The sequence below is a fragment of the Saccostrea echinata genome, unplaced genomic scaffold (genome assembly GCF_033153115.1).
Source record: "Saccostrea echinata isolate AGI-Se365-2 ecotype Australia unplaced genomic scaffold, CSIRO_AGI_Sech_v1 ptg000001l, whole genome shotgun sequence".
In the NCBI taxonomy this organism is placed as follows: domain Eukaryota; kingdom Metazoa; phylum Mollusca; class Bivalvia; order Ostreida; family Ostreidae; genus Saccostrea; species Saccostrea echinata.
This window is the reverse complement of record NW_026889750.1, coordinates 45,607,903-45,624,290: the sequence shown is the minus strand read 5'-3', so window position 1 is coordinate 45,624,290 and position 16,388 is coordinate 45,607,903. Positions and strand designations below refer to the sequence as shown.

Here is a 16,388-nt window from a genome sequence, read left to right as displayed (position 1 = left end):
GATTCTTCAGCAAGCACCCTCAAATGACAACCTTACTCAGACCTGACAATTCATGATGTTTCCCTTCTAAACAGTCCATAATTGTATAATTGTATAGATAACAAGAAAGTTTTGTATAAAGTGATTGTTAACATCCAGCATTTCAAGTAAAAACAATCTGGACTTTTAAGCACAGTCTTAGGAGATGCAAAGGCACAAAAAGCACACTTCTATGTCAAGTGTGTTTCTTTGATGAAGAGTTTTGTCCTAGTTGTATAGATGTTGAAACTGGCATCTTAGTCATTTTGTGCAAATGACCTGAATTACACTCAAACAGTAGATCCATTGCTCACTGTTCTGAAATTTTAAGGAGTCAACATCTTTATAAAATTCTTCAGACCTTTGATGTACATATCTATAGGTACATCTTTGTTTTTATTTAAAGAATAATAAATTTCTCTCTTTTTTAGAAAAAAATGGGTCCATTTAAATTGAAGAGAGAGTACCTGCTGGCTTCAGTGTGTGTGATTCTAAGGGTACCATCCCTTTTCATAATGGAGGTGTGGTTTCGAACAGATCCTCAGCGAGCCATAGATTCACGTTCTGTGGACCCTGGACATGCTGAATTCATCACAACCATAGTTTACTACTCCAGTAAGTTGTGGTAAACCAGTGTTCCCCAAAATGGCTAATAAGAGTTTGTCAATTGTGAAAATGAATGTAATTCGTTCATCATATATGAATCCACGAGTATCATGCAGATTTATTGTAATGTAACATACTGGTAATTTATGATTTTTATTCATTGCTCTTTGATACTTTGTTCATGATGAATATGTTGTACATTGAAATTCAAACCCTCCCACTTCCCCATTCATGCCCCAGGGTGAGATAGTTGGTCATATCATATATGTTGAAAATCTTAGGTGCACATGGACATTTAACAAATTGTTGCATAATTATTATGAGCAGTAAACCTCTACAAAAATTAACAAAAAAAATCATGGCCCCAGGGTAAAGTTGCACTTGTATTGAAATTTATTAAATAGTGTACCATATCTTCTATGCTCTTGAACTTCTATAATGGAGACAAGTGGTATGAATAATGATTAAACATATATAGAATCCTCAACAAACCTCAACATTCTTGTCATGTGAAGTCAGATTTTTCCACTTCCAGGTGGGGGTAAGGTAGTCATAGCAAGAAAAAACTTTGATAGGTGATGATCAAGTCCCATGGGCTTATTCTTTTTCATTGCTTATGGTGAATATGTGAAATCTTTTTTTCAGTTCTGGCCTTTGCTGTAGCAGTTTTATTAATGCCGCTCAGGAAGTTAGTGTCTCTTTATATGTACATTGTCAGCCTAGTCCTGCTCCTAATGGCACATCACCTAGCACAGATTTATGTGGAAATGGAGGTAGATGAACCAGAAACATACATTTTCAGTGACAGTGCAGCTCTCAAACGATTAGGTCTTCATCTGACTGTGCAATGTGTAATGGCAGCATTCATTGCTTATCTGATTGACATCACCTCTTGGAGACGGTTTGTCCTCCTCGTGTACACCCTTCCAATGATAGCCAGGATAGCAGGCATCCCACTCGCTGCCCTGGAACACATACATCACTTCTGTTCCCTATTTACTGTGATTTTAATTATGTTATTTTTATTCAACAACATTGGATTTGTGCTAGATATAGTCAAAGAAAACTTGATTCGGTGGAAGGCGTTGGCAGACACTATAGGCTGGGTCTCTCTACTCTTCACAGCCTGGCACACAATCCTCCTACCCATTCAGTTCCTTGTCTTCTGGATCGTCCTCTTCTGTACCCAGCTTTATGTGTACATGATTAAGACACCAATAAGCCTGTCACAAGAGGGATGGGTCCTATTTTTTCTGGCCTGTGTGGGTGAGTGTTGTGCCACACCCATCAGCCTTATTGCTCTCTGTATCACAATAGCTTATGCATCATACTACATCCTGACTCTCACTAAACTGTACCTCCAGGGCTGGACAGCATTTACTGCTGACCATGACGTGATGAGAGGATGGACAGAGGGTTTTACAATGATGCTCATAGCTGTACAGACTGGTCTTCTGGACCTTAAACCTCTTCAAAGGGCATTCCTTATGTGTGTATTACTTTTCATTGTGGCATCTTCACTTATCCAGTCTATGTATGAGATGGCAGACCCAATTTTGCTTGCTCTCAGTGCTTCACACAATAAAAATGTATTCAAGCATGTGCGAGCAATGCTTCTTTTTACATTCCTGTGGTTGTTTCCCCTTTACATGACATACTCCATATGCCAATACTTTGACCTAGATTTCTGGCTTCTGGTCATCATGTCCAGCTGCTTATTAACATCAGTGCAAGTTGTTGGATCATTAGTGATATATTCTTTATTTATGTATGACGGACTTCGAACAGAACCGTGGGACTCACTAGATGATATTGTGTATTACACTCGATCATTTGTGAGGATTCTGGAGTTTATTGTTGCAGTGTTTGTAGTGTGTTATGGAATGAAGGAATCCATCTTTGGTGAATGGAGCTGGATAAATTCCTCCATTTTAATTATTCATTGTTATTTCAATGTGTGGCAGAGACTCCAGAGTGGATGGAAAACTTTTCTGTTGAGGAGAGAAGCTGTCAAGAAACTGGAGTCCCTACCGACAGCCTCTGCTCAGCAGCTAGAGGAATACAATGATGTATGCCCGATTTGTTACCAGGCTCTCTCATCTGCAAAAATTACTCCCTGTGGACACTTCTTCCATGCAACTTGCCTTAAAAAATGGCTTTATGTGAAAGATACATGTCCTATGTGTCACAAAAAACTGCATGAAACAGCAGAGGAATCCCAGAATTCATCTGATGACAGGCCTGCACAAAATGATATCAATCCTGTAGAAAATGAAGAGGAAAACTCTGAAGCAGAGACAGAAGTGTCTATTCAGAGTGTGGAAGATTTAGAATCCTCAGAGGACAATTCTGATGACTCAGTATAGTCTTCTCGGGATGAGCCAATGAAATTGCTTGATTCGCAATGAGCTGAAGCTAGCAGTCCATGTGAAATTCAAAAGATGGAAATTAAGATATCATTGTTTGCAATATTTGTGATTTATGAAAATGGCATACATGTGTGTGTACTTGATATATATTTGAAGAAGCCTTTGTGTTACAACATGAAGAATCTATTAGTATATATCTAAGATATACCATATAATGAAGAAATCAACACAAAATGTCGATATAGAGTTACACATTATTATTATAACATGGCATATTTCAGTTCACAACTTGTAAAAACTGACTTGTAAAAACAAATTAATGAAAAACTTTGCTGAAATAATCTTTGAAAGTTTGATGTATTAAATAACCTATAGGTTAAATATTAAAGTGTGCAGTAAAATTTACCCTCTTATATTTTTTAAAGAAATTTTGGAGATTGCTTTGTGCATGTAAGTTACAAAAATGTAGTAAATCAAATATTAGAACAGATAAAATTAAAAACCATCATTCAGGTATTCAAACTCAGATCAAAGTATTCAAGGACACATGGTTGTGTGCGAGCTACAGGTATACGAAGGACATGCTACAAAGAAACTCTTTTCCAAAATCATGAAAATAAAACTATGTTTATATAGGTAAAAGAAATAAGTTTAGCCCTATACAGTTTTATTTTCATTCAAATTTCCCCAATTTCCTTTAAAGTGAAAGTTCACATTTTTAAAATATTTTAGAGATTTAATATATTTTACAAACATGACTAAAATAAAGCCAAAAATATATACCAATACATGCATCACCCGAAAAAGGTTTTCTTGTTATTTCCATATAAACTATTGTCCTGTCAATATCATGTGAATTCAATGCTTGACTTTAACTTATATTATTTCAAAGGTTGTCCATGATAAGTATCCTTTGTATGCTGTAAATAGGGGAATGTACATTTTAATGGATATTTTTTCTTTGCAGTTCAATGGTTTCTTTTCCAAACTCTATAACTCTGAGTAGAGTTCAGATCAGAACACTTGACTTGTGAAGATATTTGAGTATATGTGTACCAAACTGATATAGTGTATTGTGCTTCTAGTCAAAATCAATTTATTTTTTCATTGGTTTGTGAATTAATAAAATTGTGTGTCAAATGCAATTTATTATTGTTATTTAAACCTTATCAGTATCTGACCCAAAGGCTCAAGTGAAGTTTGTCATATATTCTTTCCAACTTGTCATTTTTTCTCCACTACATACCTAGGTAAATTTCAACCAAACTTGCCAATTATAACATATCCTTTGATAAGGTGATTTTAAATTTGTTCATTTGAAAGATCACACTCTTCCAAATCAAGGGGCTTTAGTTAAAATACTTGGAAAATAGTATGGAATTATTGAAAGAAATATGTTACAGGAAAGACGGGACTTCCTTACCTGGAGTAGATTATTTGCTAGGATGAGATCTGAGACAATAAACCAGACTGAGGAGTTATATAGTCAAGACAATATGACAGCTAGCATACATAATTCAAGTAATGACTTCCAGGGTCAGTGTGTGTTGGGTCGATCACAATAGGATTTCATATTTCTGTAGGGAATATTTAAGAAAATTAAGTGTTGAAAGCAGATGATGCAATTTACAAATAAGACCAGAGTGAACCAGAAAATACAAAGTATAATTGTATATTTTGCATAATGTTTTAAAGTTTAAATTTTTGCACTACATATCGTACAAAGATAAAGATGTTGATATTTTTATGAGCCAGACAGAGACAACGTACGTCGTCCTTGTAGGGCCATCCATGTGTCTGTCCACCCATCTATTTTTTGAGGAGACACATTTCACAAAAGTGATCATCGGGCAACAGTTATGAATATTATACAAGATGATTATATTCATAATTTTGATTGGCTGAAAGGACGTCACGTGATATTTGTCATTTTGTGATATCATCGCGAAAGCGAGTCTGCAGAAAATGATATTGCATGACACATCGTTCGGTTGCACTAAAGTTACGTAGAACGTGACGTCATAATATAAGAAGCGTGTTTTTAACCATTGTGACGTAATGACAGCCAAGTCTGTTCAGTTAGGACTGTGTCATTGCATTCACTTTGAGTGATTATATAAAATAACTATTAACTATTGAGTGATTATATAAAATAACTATTATGGACTTCAGTGAACGGTCAATATGTGGTTATAAGGACTCATGGCATAGAAAATGATAGCGACCTTGCAGGCTCGGTCGCTATCACTTTCTGTGTCTTCGGTCAGTATCAATTGCCATGAGTCCTTATAACCACATATCGACCTACGCTGAAGTCCATAATTGTATATTGATTGATTCTTATTGTTTAATGTTGGGTCAGCAATATTTCACTCATGTTTTGGCGGGCAACAGTTATATAGGATTGATTGTTATTGTTTTACGCCGAGTCAGCCATATTTCGGCGGTTGAATACTTGGCATCACAGCCTGATGTATATGAAATGTACACTATGTATGAGGAACGAAGTTGGGGGAGCTTATGTAATACCCTCAGCGTTGGCGTCCCAGGTTAAGGTTTTTGGAGCAGTTTTCTTTTCAAGTACTCCTATGACCTATATTAATCAGAGAGGCATGGAGGATGCTTCTAGTGTGTTTCATTGTACCAGTCAAGGTTTCAGATGCTGCAATTTCAGCTAAAAATGACCAGGTTATTGTTTTTGGAGCAGGTTAAAGTTTTTGGAGCAGGTCTCATTTCCAAGTAACTATAAGCCCTATATTGACCAAACTTGCATGGATGATACATCTAAGGATGCACACTACTGGACTTGCTTCGGATGCTGGATCTAACCTATATTTTCCGGATGAGTGACCAGGTTAAAGTTTTTGGAGCAGATCTCATTTCCAAGTAACTAAAAGCCCTATATTGACCAAACTTGCATGGATGATACATCTAAGGATGCACACTACTGGACTTGCTTTGGATGCTGAAACTGAACTATATTTTCTGGATGAGTGACCAGGTTAAAGTTTTTGGAGCAGATCTCATTTTCAAAATACCAAAAATCCCTATATTGACCAAACTTGCATGGATGATACATTTAAGGATGCACACTACTGAACTTGCTTCAGATGCTGAATCTGACCTATATTTTCCGGATGAGTGACCAGGTTAAAGTTTTTGGAGCAGATCTCATTTCCAAGTAACTAAAAACCCTATATTGACTAAACTTGCATGGATGATACATCTTAGGATGTACACTACTGGACTTGCTTCGGATGCTGGATCTGACTTATATTTTCTGGATGAGTAACCAGGTTATAGTTTTTGGAGCAGATCTCATTTTCAAGTAACTTTAAGCCCTATATTGACTAGCTTGCTTCGATGATACATCTAAGGATGCACACTACTGGACTTGCTTCAGATGCTGGATCTGACCTATATTTTCTGGATGAGTGACCAGGTTAAGGTTTTTGGAGCAGATGTCATTTCCAAGTAACTTTAAACCTTATATTTTCCGGATGAGTAACCAGATTAAAGTTTTTGGAGCAGATCTCATTTCCAAGTAACTATAAGGCCTATCTGAACCAAACTTGCATGGATGATGCATCAAGGGACGAACAATCTCAAAACTTGCTTCGGATGCTGGATTTGACTATTATTTTCTGGATGAGTGACTAGTTTTAAGTTTTCAGATAAGTCTATTCCCAAGTAACTGCAAGCCCTATCAGACCAAAATTGCATAAATGTTGCATCTAGGGATGCACACTCCTAGATTATTAGTTTAGTGTGGGACTTTGCCTTACTCGGTATTATTGTGTAAAAACAGGTCACAATCAGTATATGATGAAATATTTGAGAAACGGGGAACACAAAAATTATTTTTGCATGGCTGATGACGGAAATCTTAGGTTTATCTGGCTTATTTAGCTCACGTGTGACGTCATAGTTGGTTTTTCCCGTACACGAGAAATGTAAAATATTGACATGCTTATGTCTTCTATAACGATGTCCTGTGCAATATTGAAGTCAGCTTCACCATTTTAAATTCTTACAGTTAATCAATAATATGAAGGACTTGCATTTCAACGTAAATTTAAAAATATTGAATGATAGAATTTTTTGCAAATTAAGTTTTTTGTATTTGTCTATAAAAGTACGTAATTTCCCCTATCCAGAGGCAGTATGATATTAGAAACTTGCTTTTTCGAATTTTAAACCCTATTCATACTCTGAAATATTTTAAAAGACACATGTCCACTTGCATATTTTTATCTATGCTTAAAAAAAACATAATAGACAGAGTAATGGGCCCGGAAACTTAATTCGTACTTAATTAGAAATATACAAAATATAAAATAAAATGAATGACAAGTATTTTTCAGTTCAAGGTCCTTCTTCCACGTAAAGATTCTGAAATGCATATATAGACTTCATGTTTCAAAACAAAAAAAAATGGTAATAATCTTCTATCAAAGAATAGTAGTGCTGACTTCATAATAGCTAATATAATTTGGTATTTCTGAAAAAAATATACTTCAACTCCTACATGTATTTATAATTGTGATGTTCTGTAATAATTGTTAAGATATAACAATGCCTTTGAATGAGGATCTGCTTTATATTTAAACATGTTAGAGAATTTTTTTTCAAAAATTGATACAAAAAATAATAAAACAATTATAGCTTTTAAATTTAGTACTCTTCTTTAATTACCTCTTTCAGCATAAAGGAAAGGATCCGTTTAGGGTTAGCAAGTTTGTATTATACTTCATTGAATCGTATTTCTGTGTATATTTGATTTACAAAATAAAGAATGGTTTCGACACGGCGATCAAAAGAATGAAGATTAAATTTTCCACATGGATTTTTTTGGTGAACATTTTTGGTATCTCCCCAGTGGTAAAGCCAATTTGTGATTACTTACTTTCACCACAGCAACTTTTTTCATTTGTTTGGCTAATTTTGCATACAGGGTATATTAAAACATAGCGTATAATACCAGTGCTAACCTAAGAAAAGTTGAATGGATGACATTTTTGGCTGTGTTTCTTGGAGAATGCTGCAAAACATACACAGGACTCATTTCTATGCGCGTCACTGCTTCATATATGGCTAACTATCTCTTTGTTGTGGTTCACGTTTTCTTGCATGGTAGGAAGAGGTTTGCCACGCGTTTTAATCATTCAATAGGAATAACGATAGCTGTCCTTACTTTTGTGCTGACTGCGTCAAATGGAATTTTAGTGCCGTCAAATACTCGTGAGAACACATTATTAAAAGTTTCCATCATTAAAATGACTTTATTTGTTGATGTCACAACTTTCCTGAATTTGATGTATGAATTAGTCGATTCAGACATTCTTTCATTTAGCACGATACCAACAAAATTATCCAAACACGTCCGAGGTCTTTTGACATATGTTTCCGTGATTTTCCTTTGTGCAATTTACTTCATCATCCCAAAAATACTTATGCAAATATTCAAATTTTCTGTAGTGTCCAGAAATTTATTCGAATATCAGATAGATTCTAATTCAAAACAGTGTCTTTGATTTCAATATGTATATGCAGAATGAAAATTTTAAATGTTTTAGCAGACATGAAAGCTTCTTGTTCAATAAACATTGTAATCAGTGTATTTGTAAGTGTATTAGAGCTCTGGTAGATTACTCAGAGTATGTGTCTTTATAATTTTCATATATATTACATGTACAACATAAATTTTCGTAAATTATCTCTATTTATTATAACAATCATATTGTATTCATTGTTTGTATAACAAGGAGAGGATTTATTAAGTTGAAAGAACTTGTATCCAATCCTTTTGTGCGTATTATTACAATAAAGTATGTTCAAATCAAATCATATATTTATTATATGATTGAATAATTCCCATAGTTATTTCCATACATATGTCGATACGATATATCCCCGTAAGCTTGAAATGAAAGATACCACAGAGTCTGAAACAACTGTTTCATATATTATCTATGGTCGATACAGACTTGTCAGCAAATACAATCTATCATAAGTCATATGCTAACTGACGTTTTTCATACTAATTGTTAGGACATTATTTACCATACTGAATTGTCGACGGGTTTTTCCGTTATTTAACGATTATGACAAGGAGCACACGGCGGTTGTGACCGGTCGGGAGGGGATGTTCACCCATCCATTACACCTGATCCCACCTCTGATGTTTTTGGAGGTCCATGTTTGCTCTGCTCCCGATTTTTATTGTTTTAATGGACTTTGAGCTTGAATACTGTTCGTTATCTCCATATTTCATTTTACATTGCACCTAAAATAAATAGAATTAAAAATTCCAGATTCCAGATTAATACAATTGCTCATGTTTATTTTAACCTTTTTTTTTCTCTCATTATGTTTGGGTTTGAGACTGTATAACATACGAATTGAAATCCTAATTCCATAAATTGGGATCTAAATACGAAAAATGGAATTTCAAGAACAAAGTTGTAGACCGACAAGTGCATATAACAGGCCCGTAGCAACGGTTTCAAAAGTAGGGGGAGGGGGCGGGGCAACTTCCCCAAAAAAAACCCTGACAAGCCAAAAAAAAAAAACTAATTTACTGTACAAATCCTACAATTTGCCAGTACTCGACCTTACAACGTCAAAAATGGGGGAGGGGGAGGGGCAACAAGCATCTAAAGGAAAATTTACTATCGCAAAATACTCAGAAAAATGGGGAGCCCCCCCCCCCCCCTTGCGTTCTACGGGCCTGTAAAACGCAGATTGAAATCTCTTCTAGTTATACGAATCGCATGAATAAATTACAATTTCATAATTCAGTTTAGTTTTGAGTGGTGTGGAATCATATTTCTATTTGATTATCACATGCTTTTCTATCACAGTCTTACTATCTTTGGATATTTATCTAGGCAGGAAAATGCTTGAACAAAATACAATAGCAAATAAATATCTGACCACACTTAGATTTATTTACATCTCTAACAATGCTAATTTTACATATTCCTTGAAACACTATAATTAAGTTGTATTAGACATGAATGTACATACTGCATCTTACATTCAAGTACTGAAAGTAGGATTTCCAGTTAACTACTTTCTGTTTGAATTTGTAGTAATTTGACACCTGTTCTTTTTTAGAAGAACAATGTTTCATTTTATTTTTGTAAAAATCACAAAACCTGGTTAGCTGGATCTATTTAAAGAACAAATCATAGAAAGTGACTCGATTTTAAGTCACTAAAAGAGGTGTATTAGCAATGTCAATGAAAGGTACTCGAGGTCACCTTTTCTCGGGACTGGTTGTAGTCCTGAAACTGCCAGCTTTGTTTCTTTTTGAGCTCTGGTGTCTTTCAAGTACCGAAAAATATCTTTATCAAAGGATCTTAGACTTGGCAGGTTTGTGGACCTCATTCCATTATCAGTACAATTAACTTTAGTTAACGTTTTTAAAAATGAAAATTATGATAATGTATGTATATCTGTTTTTTAATGAAGAAACAGTTTTGATGATTTGATGCCAAGTAATTGTCTATATTTGTATCTTACTTTTTCAGTACCCATTGCATCCACGGTGTTTGTATTCCTTCCACAGTCCCACATTCTCCAGGTTTACAAGTTCCTAGCTAGTGTAGCTGTACTGGTTTTTATTCATTTTCAAACCAAAAAGGTTATTGAAAGTGACGCAAGCATTGGATGCACTGACTTGTTCAACAATTCTTTTCTACTTGGATTTGCAGGGCAATTAGTTGCATATTTGTGTAACGAAAACTCAAACCACAACTTATTTTTCATGGGACATATCATACCAATGCTGACAAAAAGTATTGATCTTCCTTTCAGGATTAACCAGTGTTCGCTTTTATTGACCAGTGGCATTTATTGTTTGTATCTGATTTGCAAAATAAAGGATGGTTTCATTTTTGCAATCAAAGAAATGGAGACAGAGATTAAAACTTGGAATTCTTTAGTTAACATTTTTGGTTTCCTCCCTGTTGCAAGGTTGATATCTGAATCCAGACTTTTAACACAACAGCTTTTGTTATTCTGGTTGACGTCTTTTGGATACACGATTTATTACTACATAACATATACCACCAATTCCAATGTTCTGTCTATATCAAAAATGGATTGGTCGACATTTTTTGCAATTTGTGCGGGAGAATGCTGCAAAACGTATTTAGAACTTGTTTCAATGTGCGTTGCTGTTTCATATATAGCTAATTTTCTGTTTCATGTAATTCACTTTTACGTCCATGGTTGGAAGGAACTTGCAACAGGTGTTGATCATTCTGTTGGATGGACGATCGGTATCCTGACATTTGTGCTGTCCGTGGCAACTGGAATTCTAACACCATCAAATTCCTTGCAAAATATGCTCAAAAAAGGTTTTATGATTAAAATTATATCAATTTATGTGGCATCCAATTTTCTCAATTCGGCGTATGAATTTGCTGATCCCGCCCTTCTTTCACTGAGTGCAATATCAACAACAAAAGTATCTAAACACATTCAGGGTCTCATTTTTTATGTCTTTATTATAGTTTCCTTCTCATACATACTTTACATCGCTTGGCAAGTTGTTGATGTTTTCCTGACTATACCAGTAATTATCATAAGTCTGTCCAACAGTATCCAAGCGATAGCTTCTATCATGATATATTTATTGTTTGTTTATGACGGGCTTCATGCTCATCCTTTAGAGCACTTAGATGACATAATTTATTACATAAGGTCCACTGTGCGTTTTCTAGATTTTGCAGGGTCAGTTGTTTTGGCTTGCAATGGAATATGGTTAATAAAGTCAGGTGGACTTAGCTGGATCCAATATCCATTTTTCGTTTTACACTGCTATTCTAACGTGTGGGAGAGATTTCAAAATGGCTGGAAAAACTTCATGTTACGGAGAAATGCTGTGAAGATGGTAGATGCCCTTCAAACTGCGACAGAGGAACAGATTCGTAACCACGATGATGTGTGTTCTATATGCCTTTGTCCGATGTCATATGCTAAAATAACCAGATGTGGACATTTCTTTCACAGATCTTGTCTTAAAAAATGGATGTATGTTGGAGATTCTTGTCCACACTGCCTACAGAAACTTTCTATTGTTCGTCAATCCTGATACATCAGAAATGTCATTGGAATCTTTTATACAATGTATCTATTGAAGAGTTTTTGAGAGAATGTAAAACTTATTGGGAAAAAGAGCTAATTTTTGTATGTTTTACATATTGTGTATTTTGATTTAATTGAGATACAAATAACCATATGTATATATATACTTTCTTTTTATTGATTTATTCTATTACAGATTGAATAATAAAACATTGCTTGCAAAATTGATTTTCATCAATTTTTATGATTCATAAATCGTTATGAAATTCATGAAGTCCTGATGATGTAATTATTATCTGAAAAAATTCAAATATATACATACAATTACTTTAGCATTTTTCATTTTAAAAGGCTTGATGTCTCCTACAAAAACAACACATAAGTGTGCAATATTTATGTATTTATTAATGTGTTAAGTGTATTGTAATATTTATTACAGCGTTCTGCAAATGTTTCTGGGGCGCTAATCGATAGAAACTTCATTTACCCTATTAACATATACATGTAGAATTTCCTCTGACACTTGACATCCTGGAATGCTAATAAAATGTGAAGATCATACTCAAAAGTCTAGTTGAAAATACAAATTATTAACAGAGCCCACAGAGACATCTGACAACAGTGTTGGAATCAAGTGCCATGGATGAGGAAGCATTCCCCTGTTGACCGATCATACGCGTCGTTTACTCTTTCTCATGATTAGGTAAACGAGAAAACGCATAGAAAATTCAATCAATATTCAATATAACGACAGACCGAATTTGCAAACAATTGCAAGGTCATTGTACACTAATTTTGATATATAAAACAGCATCAAGCTAACAAAAGAAGTATTAACATCCATTTAGCATCAGCATATAAAAAACTACACTACCAGGATCAGCATCAGAAAGCAAAGGATAGAACTAGCATAACTAGCATTGACCTACTTAAAATCAGTGGTGACCTATTGGCTCAGAAAATCGACGAGGTTTGTTTCTTCAGTAAAGTAGATGTAAAACATAAAAGAAAATAGTTCAATGATTTTAAATCTTAGTATAAAAATATAATTAAAAAAATTACTATATCAAGCTTTTTTGATGCTTAAAACTGTGATGGTAAAATTCAATTATCTACATCTGCCAGCATGATGTAGAATTCGGTCGCATTAACCTCGTTCTGAAACAGCAAAGGTAGCATCTACATGTGGATCAGGATAAGATAATTAACATTAAATCAGCAAGCAAAGGAAGCATTCAAATCAGCAAATAAAGGATTTTAATAAATCAGCAAGAATACTTAATTAAAATTAGTTTTCTGCACTGCATCGAACAAATAAATTGCAAAATGTTGACTCTAAACGGAATTGTTGATGTTTTTGCATCATTAACTTATTTGTCAAAAGCCTGCCATGTTTTAGAAAATAGATGTAAGATATGCTCTTGCATATCAAATCAACTCCGAAACAAAACCTTCATATGCATGTGATAGAGAAACTGTAAAGTCACTATTTTCGTTGGGGTTTAATTTTCGTTGTTTTCGAGGTAAGATGAAACTCACCAATTCATGTCCTCTACGAATTGAAAATTTTTATATACATAACTTCTTCCAAGAAATCAAAACCTCACGAACCAATATTTTCCCTCAAACCACTAAAATTCGGCTGCACATAATATGTTACTTTACAGAATATTGCTACGTAGATAAGGTAAGTTAACGATAGAAAAGTTGAAATCATCACATTTCTCATAAAGTTTAGTTGTCAGTTTACCATCAATGTCTTTCTCTAATAAAACATCCAAATATTAAACCGATGAATGAATGAAAAGCACCGAACAAATTGAAGCTTTTATTAATAGACAGATAATGTAAACAGAAAGGAATCAGTTGACACATCATACACCCCTGTTATTGTATTTGGAACATTTTATTTTTCGGTGTTCTGCAAATTATAATACCCGAGGAGTTCGCAGTAGCTCTGGCGAGATTTGGTGAGACTACAGCGAGACCGTCGATGGATAAGGTAAATTTTTCACGGAAATGTAGTTAGGAAGTGACTAGAACGTGGAGACATGGTAAACAGAAAAGTTATATTAAATTTTCAGTTTTCACCACTGTATAATATCAGTGGAAATATACTTTAATATCCGTAGAATTCATTCAAACTTCCCTAAGTCGCCCGCGTGGCGCAGTGGTTAGAGCGTTCGCTCTAGAGTCGCAGAGTGAGGAGTTGATCCTTACGTCGCGGGTTCGAATCCCACTGCGGTACGTGGAGACTGGTCCTTCGGATGAGACCGTATAAACCGACGTCCCCTGTCGCAGTAGGTGCTGGCACAAAAAAAAGATCCCTCACTGCTCAATGGCCCTGAGTGCCGAGTATAGGTCAAAATTTGTAGCCCTCCACCGACAAGTGGTGGCGTCTCCATAAGAGTGAAAAATTCTCGAGAGGGACGTTAAACAATAAACAAACAAACAAAAATCAATCTTCCCTAATAAGTATTCTTTATGACATTAATATTTTCAGCAGTTAAATATTATAACATTTAATATGACCTTTTTGCACAGTAATTACGTCTAACACATAAATCAATTTTTCAAGTTTTTCCTCTAATATATTTTATCCAGATAAATTATGGGAACAAACACAGTCTATTTCATCTTGAATAGTCACATTAAAATTTATGACAACAAAAACAAGTTTCAAATTAATTCGCATAGTCAATTATTTGACCTTTCTGCACTCAAAAATGTCATTTTCTGGCATTAAAAATTTAACGGGCAATAAAATCATTTGAAAATAATGACATTTTTCTGAATTTAAGCAGAATGGTCAAAATTATCTTATATATTCAGAAAAGACAATTAAAAAAGGGGGTCTGTGATGTTAATTTTTAGATATTACTAAAATAGTGTTAATTTTAAGCTTAAAGTGGGCTATTTTTCCAGGACTTTCACAATATATTTGCTAAATTTGTCAAATATGATGATAGATTTCATGATAGTTAATTTAATATATAATTTAGGACTAGCATAAAGCATTTCACTGCACAAAATAACTCTGTGTGCAGAGTGCATGTAGAGAAAGGAATCCAAACTTAACAATACTGTAAATACTTCGAAAGGGAAAAATTGATCATTTTCTTCTTAAAAAAACCTTTGGCCACAAAAAATAATTCCTCCCTTAATGCTTTCGGTATGGAATTTAACCATGGGGTTTTATTTGAATATTCATGTAGTTTAATTAGCACTGTAGAATCCAAAAATATCGTAAGAACGAAACCATTATGCAGATTTTTTTAGATAGAGGTCAAGACAAAAATCTGCTCAAAAGCTCAGTTACGAACCTCTTTGACAAAAGTTTGTCATTGTAGATGACTTAACTTTTTCTTCCAACCTATTGGGCGACTTTGGAAAAAAAAAATAGGCCGCTACTGAGCTCCAATGTTGGCTCACACAAGCGATGATTAAGTAACATGAAATATTAAAAAAAACGAACAGTATTCAATCTCGAAATCTCAAAATTTAGAGGTGGGATCAGGTGCCATGGAGGAGTGAGCATCCCTTGCCGACCAGTCACACCCGTCTTGTTCTGCTTGTCGTGATCGGGAAAATATGGTTTTTAATCCACCACCCTTTCCTTTGTGTCAGAAAGGTCTGGCATCTTCCCAAGTCAAGACTGGTTCCTGATCTACTCCGCTCCATATTACCATAGCAACACCTTGAATTTTTAAGAATAAACTTTTGTATAGCTCTTCTAAACGTTGTCTCTTATGATGAATAAATGTCATATTTATTGAAACACCATAATTCTCATTGTGTCTAATCTCAGAGAGATTAGTATTAGAGTCTGAGCTCATAGCGTAACATGAGGTATAGAACATTATGCAGCGTTTTACATCAGATGAAATTTTTCAGATTGCTAGCTATAGCAACCATGCATTTAACGATGGACACATAAACATATTAAGAATTTCTTTTGAAGTTATCATTTTAAATGTTGCTGTGCTGATTAATTTTTTTTTTTTATAAAGTGAGATACAATGTGAAGATACACTCTAGCTTCCTAAGATGAATATTTAAATTACGCAAATAATATCATGAATATAGACTAAAAATAATTTCAAATAATTCTCAAACTTATAACCAATTTACCAAAAATTCAACAACCATCAAATTTCAAAAAGTCCAATTACTCAGTTAAAAGTCCTTTAAATTGACAAAACGTCCAAAATTGTGCTGGAGTATCCCTAGTTCTTCTTCTCGATCATTCCTTTAGACTGACTGTGTTTCAAGGGTAAGGATAGAAGTTAGAATTTTTTT

At 34.4% G+C, this 16,388-nt stretch overlaps 2 protein-coding genes across 2 annotated transcripts; both read left to right on the top strand.

Moving 5' to 3' along the window:
* Window positions 1-448: 448 nt before the first annotated feature.
* Window positions 449-4,127, top strand: LOC133192801 (RING finger protein 145-like). Its single transcript, XM_061328812.1, has 2 exons — window positions 449-633; window positions 1,270-4,127. The coding sequence occupies exons 1-2, from the start codon at window positions 456-458 to the stop codon at window positions 2,988-2,990; spliced, it is 1,899 nt and encodes a 632-aa protein (XP_061184796.1). The 5' UTR covers window positions 449-455; the 3' UTR covers window positions 2,991-4,127.
* Window positions 4,128-10,216: 6,089 nt separating this feature from the next.
* On the top strand, window positions 10,217-12,234 carry LOC133180080 (RING finger protein 145-like). Its single transcript, XM_061314671.1, has 2 exons — window positions 10,217-10,370; window positions 10,529-12,234. The coding sequence occupies exons 1-2, from the start codon at window positions 10,232-10,234 to the stop codon at window positions 12,094-12,096; spliced, it is 1,707 nt and encodes a 568-aa protein (XP_061170655.1). The 5' UTR covers window positions 10,217-10,231; the 3' UTR covers window positions 12,097-12,234.
* Window positions 12,235-16,388: the final 4,154 nt, after the last annotated feature.